Source organism: Microtus oregoni, unplaced genomic scaffold (genome assembly GCF_018167655.1).
Source record: "Microtus oregoni isolate MIOR12 unplaced genomic scaffold, Mior012 000050F_ref0000143, whole genome shotgun sequence".
Classification (NCBI taxonomy): domain Eukaryota; kingdom Metazoa; phylum Chordata; class Mammalia; order Rodentia; family Cricetidae; genus Microtus; species Microtus oregoni.
In genome coordinates this window covers 243463-256926 of record NW_024543256.1, presented here as the reverse complement: position 1 = coordinate 256926, position 13464 = coordinate 243463, and the positions used below count along the sequence as shown (strand labels likewise).

The window sequence follows — 13464 nt, the reverse complement described above, 5'->3', positions numbered from 1 at the left end:
GATCTGCAACCAGACAGTTGTATATTGGAGATGTTCCTGAGGTCACCCGCTGTTTACTAAAGTAAGACTAAGGTCCTGTTCTCAGCATGATTTCCCATTCACAGACTAAACATAACCCAAGTAGATACCCCTGTCACTCCTGAGATTATGGTAATCTCATGAAGGACGTCCATATCCTCACTGATGGAGGAAACCAAGACCTGGAGAAGAGGATCAGCTGTCTGTGTGTAATGTGTCCCAGCATAGGGCTAAGGAAGCACCACACCTGGTTTATCCAGATCTGGCAACCACAACCCAGACCCTATGAGACTTTGAGGTAGGGCTTGGTGGAAGACAGGCTTCCTTGACACTCTGACTTCCTCCTGCCTGTGAGGACACATTCCTCTTGGTCCATGACAGTACTCATCACTCACTGGAACCTGCGTGCGGCCAGAGCCCTGCTTCCCAGTCTGTAAACATGGGGCGTGTGTCCTGGTGGCTGCAAGCTCACGAGGGGGCGGTAAGCAAGCCGGCTGCACAGGTCCTGCGGCCTCAGGCCTCCTGGTTGCCCAACTGGTAGCTAGGGGCGGGCTGTGGCCTCTGATTAAAGGCTGCCTGGAGCAGCCTGTGCAGAGACAGGTGCCCAGCAGCCCAGGAAGCCAGCTGAAGCCTGCCCCAGGTAAGCCAGTGTGGTGGGGATGGGTGGACAGTGTCATGAGCCAGGAGGCAGGTAGAAGCCAACCTAAGACAGCACTTGTTTGGTAGAAAAATGGGGAAATTAGGGTCTTAATGTAAGATTCCTCTGGTGTCTGCTACCCAAAGGTAGAAAGCAGGGCATAATGCCTGAGGCTCCCAGCCAAGGTGTCTACCAAGAAGCTGGGCCAAGGCACCATTTGTGGATTACATCTGCCTCCCTCCTTGCTGGAGACAGTGACTAGGTCTGGGCCTCGCAGCAAAAGGGAGAGGGGCCTGGGCACAGCAGGCCTTTTGTGTCTGGTTAGGTGGCAGAACTAAGATTAGCTGCAAAGAGACCTGGGGAAAGGAGGAGGAGGGATGGACAGCAGTAACAGATCCTGGTCACTTGATCTCAGCCCCATGGTGTCCCTGGATATGAGTCTTAGAAACTTTGCCTAGCACCAAAGGTCTCATGAGGTGGGGTGGAGCCATAGGAAGTGAGGCCCTGAGTGATAGAGCTTTGACCTGAGGGGCTGCGGGCAAAAGGGCCTTGCTCCCATTTCTTTAGCCCTCTGGTTTATGCCACTTGTTCTGGTGCTTTAGGCCTCACTGTTCCTGTGAGAACGTCAGCATGTCTGAGCCGCCCCGGGCTGAGACCTTTGTATTCCTGGACCTGGAAGCCACTGGGCTCCCAAACATGGATCCTGAGATTGCGGAGATATCCCTTTTTGCTGTTCACCGCTCTTGCCTGGAGAACCCAGAGCGGGACGATTCTGGTGCTCTGGTGCTGCCCCGTGTGCTGGACAAGCTCACACTGTGCATGTGCCCGGAGCGCCCCTTTACTGCCAAGGCCAGTGAGATTACTGGTTTGAGCAGCGAAGGCCTGATGCACTGCCGAAAGGCAGCTTTCAATACCGATGTGGTGCGGACACTGCAGGGCTTCCTGAGCCGCCAGGAAGGCCCCATCTGCCTCGTGGCCCACAATGGCTTTGATTATGACTTCCCACTACTTTGCACAGAGCTACAACGCCTGGGTGCTCATCTGCCCCAAGACACTGTCTGCCTGGACACACTGCCTGCGCTGAGGGGCCTGGACCGTGCTCACAGTCATGGCACCAGGGCTCAAGGCCGCAAGAGCTACAGCCTGGCTAGTCTCTTCCACCGCTACTTCCAGGCTGAGCCCAGTGCTGCCCATTCAGCAGAGGGTGATGTGCACACACTGCTTCTGATCTTCCTGCATCGGGCTGCTGAGCTGCTCACCTGGGCCGATGAGCAGGCCCGCAGCTGGGCTCACATTGAGCCCATGTATGTGCCATCTGATGGTCCAAACTTTGAGGCCTGAGACATGTTCTCGCTCTCTGTAGTGCCTACCTGGCCTTCCTCAGCCAGGCCTAACTGGCCATAGGATCCCAGAGCCCTCTTTGTGCCCTACATCCAGCTGGACACCCCTGGCCAGCCTGGGCTCCTGCAGGTTGCTCCTTCAGGGCTTCTGCCTTTCCTCCCATTTCTCAATAAATATCAGCAACTATTTACCAGCTGTCTTACTGGCCAGATTTCTCTCTGCCCACACCCAAAACCATCACACCAAGGCACAGATAGGGGCCATGCTGGCCTGACTCTGAATGTACAGAGGGGAAGATGTCAGTATGCAGGTTTTTCCAAGGGGTGTATGTTAGGTTGGGGTGCTGGACCCTAGCCCTTGGCTGTCTCTCTGGTGTGTTTCATGGTCCCCTTGAGTGTTGCCTCTTTCTGCTAGGCCCTCGGGATGAGCAGGCTGAATCCTCTGGGGAGTGGACTGGAAGGAGTCTGAGTCTGCAGAGCTAGTTCATGCCTTCTTCAAAGCCTTGTCCCCCTCTGTCCCTGCTTGCAAAGTAGCATCAGTGAATTGATATAGGGCACAGGGTAAAACAGCTATCTCTATGTTTGTGGACACGGTACATGGATGCCACAGGAGGAGGGGTCACCCAGGCGGGCTAGGGTGCTGAACTTTCCTGAGGCACAGAGGAGAGATACGGATTGGTACATAAGGTACCTCCCAGAATGGAACTCATCCCAGCTCTCAAATCCTTCATGGAGTGATTTGGGTGCGCACCTTCTCACCAGCTGCCTCAGCTGGACTGCAGGTTTCTGGTAAGCTGCCTTTGGGGCCCAACCCTCAGGCATTCCTGTCTTGTGGGAAGTCAGACTAGGTGGAGCTGTGTCACCAAATGCTGGGGCAAGTAAGAAGGGGTGGGGTGGCCACACCCCAGAGTGACTCCTATGACCAAAGCCTCCAGCTTTGTCCTAGCCAGCCTGGCCCGTTTGGGAACCCTAAGTAGGTCAAAATGACTAGAGAGGCTTTGTGTGTGTGGGGGGGGGCAGGATGGTGAAACCAGAGTACTGGTGACAGCTGTAGCAGAAGAGTCTCTTGACCTGGCTGAGACAGAGGACAGTGGATGTAACAGAGGGTTGTGTCTAGAAGAGAGGCAAAATCTGATTTGTGTGTTTGTTGTATTTCTCAGGCTGGATTACCTTCTGGCCAGGCTCAAGTGGACAGCCTATACCAGAAAGTGGTGCCCTTAGAATGCTGTCCCTGCTACAGGTCAGAAAGACTCAATTCCAGAATATCTGTGCCTTATGACACCTCCACAGTGGTCTTGTTTTGTGTTTTTTCCTCCCTGAGGTTGAGGTTTCTGCCTCAGCCATCCAAGCGCCCTTGGCCTCCTGGTAGTCTGGTCTTGAATATTGTCCCCAAGTCTTTCATGCCCACTCAAGTCTTTCATGCCCACTCAGACTGGTCAGGCTAAGCACTAAGTGCCTTTCCATTTAGCACAGACAAGCTGAGACAATAATATGCTGATGAATTCATGCCAAGTGGCTTTCCAGGAAAGTAAATGCACTCGTTTGTGTGTGTGTGTGTGTGTGTGTGTGTGTTCCACCCATATGCGTGCTGGCTCAGTTTCCTTTCTCTTAATGAGTAAGTTAAAAATAAAGCAGCAGAGATATACTTAGCACTTCACATGTTCATACTACTCACTATGTTATGGCCACAGAGGCAGCACTCTGATTTAATCTGCAGTATTAACATGTTCCCTATTATTTTCTCAAGGCATGGCAGTCAACAAAGTAAAAATAAATTGAGCACTACCATGCCCTGGCCCATCAACCTCTATGGGAGTAGTTCTTTCGCTGTGGCCAATAGGAGGAGGACAGAGTATGCACAAGACTGTCCAGGAAGAGATTTGTGGTTTCACACTATGGCATTGATTTTCACTGTGCTCTGCTAGATGCACATCAATACACAGTAACAGTAAAATGTGACCAGTTAAGATGTGATAGATTTTGGGTATCTCCTTTAGTTTTCAAATAACTTGCTTAATTTTTCATTTATATTACTTATTTATTTTTATTTTCTGGAGGCAGGTCTCATGTGTCCCATGCTGTTCTTATACTCCCTATGTAGCCGAGGCTGACTCTGAACTCCCGATCCTCAAGCCGCCACCTCCTAAGTGCTGGAATGATAAGCAGGTGTTGCCATGTCCAGCTTGTTTACATAATTTCATTTCTAACAGATGTTAACATTTAACAATTGCCTCTCAGATTTTCCAAACATTTAATATCCATCTGAATGACTAGAACAACAGCAACAAAAAATTGACTATCACATGCTTTGTTAAAGATGAGAGAGGATTGAGGGCTCCTGTGCTTTTGGTGAGACTATAGGCGATGCAGCTTCATGGGAACCAGCTGGGCAGTGTCTGAAAGGGTTAATGGAGCAACCATAATGAGATACATAAACTTTCACCCATATGTATTTCCCCAAGAGAAATTCAGGACACATTCAAGACATTTTGGTTCCAAAGGCCCCTTAACCAGAAAGAAGCAGATGTTTCCCAGTAGGATGGCAGGCTGTACAAATTATGTCACATAATGCACCTGAGGATGCTGCCAGCAATGATGTGGGATTTCCCTCTGTCTGCTGTGATTACCATTGATAAATAAAGGAACTGCTTTGGGCCTATAGCAGAGCTATAGGGGAACAGAGCTAAGTGGGGAAAACTAAGCTGAATGCTGGGAGAAAGAAGGTGGGGTTAAGGAGAAGCCAAGGAGCCCCACCAGAGGCAGATGGAGCTTTAGCTGGTAATCCACAGCCACATGGAACTGTAGCTGGTAAGCCATAGTCACATGGTTAATAGAAATGGATTAAATTAAGATGTAAGAGTCAGCCAACGAGAAGCTAGAGCTAATGGACCAAGCAGTGATTTAATTAGTACAGTTTCTGTGTGATTGTTTTGGGTCTAAGCTACTGGGCAGCCAGGAAAACAAGCAGCCTTCCTTCCAACAAATTGGCATGCCAATGTGGTGGACTAAATCCCTGTAAAACCTGAGAAAGCTTAAAAAAGAATTTTAGACACAAAAGAACAGAGTTAAGCATGGTTTGGTAGCAGCATTTTCTTCACTGGGCTCTGTTTGTTAGAAGCAAGCAGAGGCATGGCTCCTTTAAGAGAGGTTTTCCTGATTAAGTAGTAGCAGGAAAAAAAAAGATGCACCATTTTGAAATGCTGGCTTTCTGGGCCATGCTGCGAGCATAAACTCTGGCTTTTTCAGGAGGCTGAGCATTTAAATGGGGGTTGTAAACAGCGTGTTACAAACTGCTTAATGGCTTGACATAGACCCACTGCATACTTGTAACTGGGGTGGTATGTGCAGCTCAGGTGAACAGACCTCCTCTGCCATGTTGGACTGGGCAGAACAAGCAGGCAGGCATTACTTGGGTAATGGTGCAGCTTAAGTTTTTAAGAAGTGTTTAGCATCTTAAGAAGCACTTCTGGTCAGAAAATAATTACAGATACACAATAAAGACAGATTCAGATAAAAAAAGCAGTTTGGAGAAAACTACACCCATATTCCCAAATATTGTTTATAAATGTCTGTTTACATTTAGAGAGGGATATGCTATAGAGATTTGCATTGGTATGGATCTTGTTTATTGATACAAATTTAAGGTTAATTTTGTTATATGTATATTTCTGCTCTTGATTAAGGTATTGTGTTTGTGCAGCTCATTTAAAAATGTAATGTATAATTAAGAAATATAGGTTAATAGATAGTCATCTATAATAGTCAAGTTGTAGTCATGTTAGTTAGGTTTTCTATATGTAGAGAGATATATTTCAGTTAGGTATCCTTCAAATCTTCTAGAGACCTCCAGAATATGGCATTTAAATGTTTTTAGAAATTAGGAAGCCGGGCAGTGGTGGCGCATGTCTTTAATCCCAGCACTCAGGAGGCAGAGGCAGGTGGATCTCCGTGAGTTCGGGGCCAGCCTGGTTTACAAAGGGAGTTTCAGGACAGGCTCCAAAGCCTGTCTCAAAAAAACCAAAAAAAGAAAAAGAAATTAGGACTTTTTATGACAGTGAGACACATCTGCTCCTGGCAGCACCAATTACTTCAAGAGAAAGATGGGCATCGAAGAAGCTCCTTATGGTGTTGGTTAGCCATTTGGGCAAGAAACTCCTCTTGTCTGGACTTCTTGATGAACTGGACATGTAGGAGCAGCAGAGAAATGACTGCTGAACTTGCCTAATGGTGAGACAATCCTTTGGGGTTCTTGCTTTCATGAAAGAGTCTGCTAGACATTCTGAAGGACACAGAAGAAAGTAACTGAAATTTCCTGCTTCATAGAAAAGTCTGCCAGATGCTATGGGCCTGTAGGCTGAAGATGGATGCCCCAACATTACAGAAGAACTTTGGGTAAATGTCCAGGCAGTGAGATGTCTCAGTCAATTCTAGAGCTTTGGAAGTTGCTTACAATGTACTTCCTGTTTACTTAGGTAATATTGTATCCTTCTAGAATCTTTGATGGAGTAATAGTTTTGTAGTTACAGTTTTTCTTAGTTATGATAAAAGGTAAAGTAGATACAAATATTATAACTGTAATTGTTGCTTGATACCTGTTTTGTTATATGTAATTTACTATGTTAAAGTTAAAACCTTCCTTTTTATTTAAAGAGAAATTGAAACAGGTGATGGGGGTTTCCCTCTGTCTGCTGTGATTACCATTGGTAAGTAAAGGAATTGCCTTGGGCCTATAGCAGAGCTATATGGGAACAGAGCTAGGCAGGAAAACTAAGCTGAATGCTGGGAGAAAGGAGGCAGAGTCAGAGAGAAACCATGGAGCCCTGCTGGAGCCAGACGGATTTTTAGCCATTAACCTGCAGCCCTGTGGCAATACATAGATTAATAGAAATGTGTTAAATTAATATGTAAGAGTCAGCCAACAAGAAGCTAGAGCTAATGGGCCAAGCAGTGGTTTAATTAATACAGTTTCTGTGTAATTACTTTTGGGTCTAAGCTGCCAGGTGGCTAGAAAAACAAGTGGTCTCCTCCCTCCAACAGTGATTTGAACTCTACAAGCTCCATTGCTTACTGAAGCTCCTCTGACATGGCTACCAACATTCTCACATGTTGAAGGGGATTGGCTCATTCCTTGTAATTTCTTCTAAGGGTGCTAATGCTCTTCATGGAAACTTTTGACTAGATATGGTACTTCTTAAAAGTCATAAATGCCTCTATGTGAAAAATTTATAGCCAATTTCATGCAGGACTTTAAGGTTTTTTGTTTTCTTTTTTGAGATGGGGTTTCTCTGTGTAGCCCTGGCTGACATGGAACTAGCTCTATGGACCAAGATGACCTCAAACTCACAAAGATCTACCTGCCTCTGCCTTCCAACAACCAGAATTAAAGACATGTGCCATGACCACCCAGCTTAAGGTTTTATTAACAATCTCTTTCATTCTTCTATCATCTATACTGATGTCTCCTTTCTTATTTTAAGTCATGTTATAATAAGGATTATGAGAAATTATCTGTTTCATTGGCCCTTTCTTTTGAGTATGTGTATACACATATTTGTGTGTCTACATGTTCATATATGGACCTCTGGCACTTTATTTTATTTGAGTCAGGGTCTCTCACTAAAACTTGGGCCCACCAATTGGCTAGATGGGCGGTCCAGAGAAACCCAGGGTATCTTTTATTTCTTCCTAGCCACTGCAATGGTTACAGATACGTGTTGACTTGCTCAGTTTTTAAATGGGTTCTGTGGATACAAACTCAAGTCCTTATGTTTGTGAGACAGGCACTTTTCCCGCTGAGCCATCTCCACATCCCCTCATTGGACCTTTCAAAGGAAAACAAACTGAAACTTTCCTTACACTTTCAATTTTTTTCTGCTTCATTAAACTTCAGTTTTATCTTGATTATGTCCATCTATCATCTCTCGTTTAATTTAGATTATTTTCTGAGATGAAGATTAACCTCTTGGATCATCTTTATTGAATAATTGAAGTCCTCAAAAATCACCATTTCCTCCAAGTAAGAATCTGACCATATCTCAGAGGTTTGCTATTGGACAGCACCTTCACTTTGTATTAGAGATAGCTCATGGTTTTACCTTTTGTTTTCCTCACAATGTAATGCTGTATAGAAGAGTTTATCCTAACTTCTGAGTATTTAAAAAAATCTTTCCTTCAGTATTATTAGTGTGCCATGTGTATGTGTCCATGTACACTTACTGTTAAAGTAAGAGGATGATATTCAGGGAGTCATGTCTTTTCTTCTAATATGGGTTACAGGAATCAAACTCAGATTGTCAGGCTTATGTGGCAAGTGCTTTTACTCACTAAACCATCTCACTCACCCAAATCACCTTTAAATGGGGGTTGGGGTAGGCCTTATGTTTTCTAGGGCTGCCAAATCAAAGCATGCCACAGTGCTAAAAGGCCTAGATTAAGGGCTCAGCAGGGTAGGTTCCTTCTGAGTTTTTCAAGAGAATCTAGTCCATTTTCCTTCCCTGGAGTCTGTATGGTTGGCCATTCTGTGACTTGTTGGCATATGCAGGACTCTCATTTCTTCTTTCATCTTCACATGACATGATATATGTAATCTCTGCCTGAGACTCCTTTATTACTTATTACTTCTTAGCCACACAGGGTCCAAGCCCACCTTCATGACCTTCTCTTAACATGAGCTTTAGTACAGATCTCATTTCCAAACTTGCAATCTTCCTGTTCTCAGTCTTCCTAGTGCAGAGATTACAGGTGTGTGTCACATGTCTTTTTACAGCATCATACCTTTATAAAGTGTTCTAGATGCTGGAAAATTATGTCTCCTTAAGAAATGTTGGTCTTGCTGGGCAGTGGTGGTACACGCCTTTAATCCCAGCACTCAAGGGGCAGAGGCAGGTGGATCTCTGTGAGATCGAGGCCAGCCTGGTCTCCAGGACAGCTAGCTCCAGGACAGGCTCCAAAGCTACAGAGAAACCCTGTCTCAGAATAAAAAAAGAAATGTTGGTCTTCTTGGGAGAAGGTTGAAAGAGACAGGAGAGGCAGGGAGGGGAGCAAAGAAAAATGTAGCGCTCAATAAAAATCAATAAATTAAGAAAAAGAAATGTTGGTCTTTCTCTATAGTTCTAAAATATAGTTTGACAATTGCACTGCTCTGCAATTCTGTTCTTGTTTATCTATTACATCTCTCCAGTTACATGCATACATGGAAGTTTCTGTTCCACCCAGTCTCAAAATCATTCAGTCCCAAATAAACATAAAGGCTTATATTAATTATAAACAGGTTGGCATATTGATCAGGCTTATTACTAACTAGCTCTTACAATGTAAATTAACCCATAATTCTTGTCTATGTTTAGCTACGTGGCTTGGTACCTTTTCTCAGTGAGGCATTCTCATCTTGTTTCCTCTGCATCTGTCTGGTGACTGCGTCTCTGCCTTTCCTCTTCCCAGAATTATCTTAGTTTGGATATCCTGCCTATACTTCCTTCCTGGCTACTGGCCAATCAGCATTTTATTAAACCAATATGAGTGACAAATCTTTACAGTGTACAAGAGCATTCTCCCACAACATCCCCCCTTTTCTTTTCAAAACAAGAACTCTGAATCTAATCTCTTTTGTTTAGCTTCTTTCCTGACCATTATCCATAACAACTTGTAAACAATACACTAACCAAAGACAAACATCCATAGTCCATTTCTTTGGGAATGTGGATGTAGTTTTCTAGGCTACTTCCTTCTGATTGGGGGTGCTGGTAATCTCATGGGAACCCAAAGAAAATGTAGGATTATGATCAAGTCCTTACTGGAGTATTCTTTGAGGCTTGATCATCTTAGTCAGCACTCTTGGGGCCGTTCTGGATGTAGAACTCAGAGAAACTGCAACACAGGTGCTCTGAGATATTGGATCATCTGGGACATCCACTCCTATTAGAGATTTTTCAGGGGGAATCTTCCTTGATCAAAGCTTATTTTTCTTAACCCAGAATGAACCCATAGCCTTTCATTTCCTGTGGAAACAAAAGCAAAACCTCTTTTCCAAATTAACATGTCTTTTGACTTAAATTTTGAAATCAAAGCATTTTCAAAATATATATGTTGAATTAATTCAGCAGCCTTTATAATCAAATGTCTTTTAGCAGCTCTCGCTCCTTTCTCAACAGTTAAACAATTCAAAGACAACACAATAACATACAGTATTCAGATTCTCTGTGTATTTTCCACTTTTACATGGCTTTTTTACTCTATTTCCTTTATTTTTTTAATTTTTGTTTTTTTGAGACAGGGTTTCTCTGTGTATGTTTGGCTGTTCTGGAACTCACTCTGTAGAGCAGGCTAGCCTTGAACTCACAGAGATCCACCTGCCTCTGCCTCCCAAGTGCCGGGATTAAAGGTGTGTGCCATCACACTTCTTTTTTAAAGGATTTTCTCTATCCTTTTTCTTTTCTCTCCCAAGTCTATGTATATTTTTAAATGTACTGTAAACCATTTAGAGATTTTTTTCCCACCTGAATCTGTCTTTACTATATATCTTTATCTTTTTCTGACCACATGAGTTTTTAATCTGCCAAATTGCATGGCTAGGATTAAAACTGCTACTTTGGCGGCTGACTCTACCCCATTCCTTAACTTTTTGAGAGTCTAGCTTCATGTAGAGGTACTGGCAGGAGTCACATTTATTGCCACAACTCTGTGGAGTTTTTAGGACCCTGCCACCGCCAAGAAGCCTGCCGCTGGGTGCTCATAAGTGTTTGGTGGCAGAGACTCTTAAAAGATCTATAAGGTTTTTGCTATTAATGCTGACCCAGGAAGCCTCTATTAAAGGAGCCATTCCTCTATTTGCTTCTATCAAATACAGCCAGCCTACCAGAGAAAAGATAGTTACCAAGAAGTTGCACTTGATTCTGTTCTTGTATGTCTCAAAACTTTTTTAAAAAAAAGTTTTCTCAGCTTTATGTGGAAATTCTTGCTAAATTTTTGGGCATCATTTGTAGATGGATATTTTTGCCCCACCCAGTCCCACAATCATTCAGTCCCAAATAAACACAATCCTCTGTATTAATTATAAACTGGTTGGCCTATTGCTCGGGCTTATTACTAACTAGATCTTACAATGTAAATTAACCCATAATTCTTATCTATGTTTAGCCACATGGCTTGGTAACTTTTCTCAGTAAGGCATTCTCATCTTGCTTCCTTTGTGTCTGGCTGGTGACTGATTCTCTACCTTTCCTAGTCTGGTTGCCCCACCTATATACATGACAAAATATGATAATACTCCACTATAGTTATGTCTTATTGAAGTATTCCTCCGTGTCAAGTAGTTTTTATGTTATACATTTAATCTTTATATGCTTGTACTTATGACTTTATGACTCTATTAGGATTCTCACAATACGTGGGAATCGATCTCTTCATCTATCAAGAGACTTCAAAGCATTGGCTCACGTGATATAGAAGCTGAGTGGCAGTTGATCCAACTAGCAACTGAGGATGGAGCTAAATATAGTTCAAATCCATGGGCCATCTGGAGCAGCACCCCTTCCTCTGGGTAATTTCAGTCTTTTTAAAGCCTCTAACTGATTACACAAGACTTACCTACACTAGGGAAAAGGATGGCTTTATTTAAAGTCAATCTCATCTAAAATTATTTTTACAGCCTCATCTAGACTGTTGTTTAACCAAAATCTGAGTTTTGTATCCTGGCCAAGGTGGTATATAAAATTGTTCCCTGACTTTAACCTAGTGCTTATCATCCACAGAAGCAGAGTGAAGCCTCACAGAGCACTGGGCTGGCTGCTCTGCCCTCAGACATGCAGATGTGATATTTTGCTTCCTCCCTCAAGTCTCTGTTTTACGGCTTTGCTTCTAGTGGGTCCTCCCAAGTTTCCACTTTCCTCCCCTATGCAGTGAGTGGCCTTGGCTAGCATTAGGATCCAGAGCTGCTATTTTCCCCAAGCTTTCCAGCCAGAGTTCTAATTGTGTTCTCCGTAAGCACACAAACAGAGGGCAAAGGGATATTATGCTCACAGCAACTTCCTGGGGCAGCAGGACTTGTGGGATGCTTAATTGCTTGAAATCTACAAAACCAGGCTTGGTGGTGTACCTCTGTAATCCCAGCCACAGGAAGACTGAGGTAGGATGATCGAGGCCTCATTCCACTCCAAAAGCCTTTACAAGGACTCATACGCACCTCCAACGGCTAGAAAAAGGGCTTACAAAAGAGATGTTACTATCAAAAACACAGAAGAAATGGATAGGGCAAGGATCTTTCAACAGGAAAATGCTGTAGGATGTGATTGGCTCTGCTTTCTTGTGGATAAAACTGGCAGAAAACTCCGGGGCCAAGGGCTGCAGTTGGCTTCAGAGTGACTTGGGTCCACTGAAGGCCCATTGATGGCCATCACTGGTCTGCTTGTTCACCTGCAGGGCGCGCTACCCTGCATTCTCACCATGACAGCTGTGAGCTATGACTGTTCATGCACACTCAGCCTTAGGGAATTTGTAACAGGCTTAGTTGTTCTGAGTTCCATCTTGTGTTACTGCCTGAGCATCAGTAGCACCAGGGATCACAGCAGGTGGCCATTTCTGTCACTGAGCCCAGAGACCACTGTATGGAAGAAAGGGCAGAAAGATTTTAAGAGCCACAGGACCAAGGCATTCGCTCTGAGATTGTGTCCTCTGTATATGATGGGGAAGTTGCACCCATGAAACTTATAGGTTAAATGCAACCCCAATTAAATCCTAGCATCTGTGGCAATGCAACGAACTTGGATTATGTAAAACAATTTTGAAAAAGAACAGCCATTCACAATATCTGATGTCAAGATGTACATAACTACAGCAATGAAGAGATTATGATGTAAGATAGACTAATTGTCTTAGCCAGTTTGGATACAATAGCAAATACAATACCATTGACTTGATGGCATAAACCAGGCATTTATGACTCATAGTTCTAGGGTCTGGGAAGTCTAAGATTAAGGCGCTGTAAGATTCCACTTCTGGGAAGGACCCCTTTTCTGGCTATGCATGCTTATCTTCTCATGGTAGTCTTACACTGTAGAGAGATGAGACACTAAAGTTTCTTCTTACAAGGGCATTGATTCCATTACCAAGGCCCCGAATTCATGACCTCCCTGAAGCATAATTATCCTCAAAGGCTCTATTTACTAACACTATCCCTTTGCGGGTCAGGATTTTCAAATATGACCAGAGGTCTGGGGACAAGCATTCAGTCCTTTGCCACGAGTGACGTGGTGCTACCAAGAATGAAGAAATCGACTCATACACATATGGCCACCTGCCTTTGCACAAAGGCACCAAGGTAATTCAATGGGGGAAAGACTGTCTTGGCAACTGTGGTGCTGGGCAAATGGAATACCCTCCAGAATGGTTTTTTAATTGATCTCACACAATGCACAAACTGGGTTAGAGGGCTAAACCTAAGAGTAAAGCTACAGACTTTTTTTAAGGACTGAA

The 13464-nt window shown here is 44.0% G+C and overlaps 1 protein-coding gene across 1 annotated transcript; it reads left to right on the top strand.

Annotated features, from left to right (window-relative positions):
• Positions 1-1285: 1285 nt before the first annotated feature.
• Positions 1286-1996, top strand: LOC121437049 (three prime repair exonuclease 2). Its single transcript, XM_041636913.1, has one exon. The coding sequence runs from the start codon at positions 1286-1288 to the stop codon at positions 1994-1996; it is 711 nt and encodes a 236-aa protein (XP_041492847.1).
• The last annotated feature ends 11468 nt before the right edge of the window (positions 1997-13464 follow it).

What these genes read in the sequence shown, in the direction of transcription:
- LOC121437049 (XM_041636913.1), top strand. Translation starts at nt 1,286, where the DNA reads ATGTCTGAGCCGCCCCGGGCTGAGACCTTTGTATTCCTGGACCTGGAA.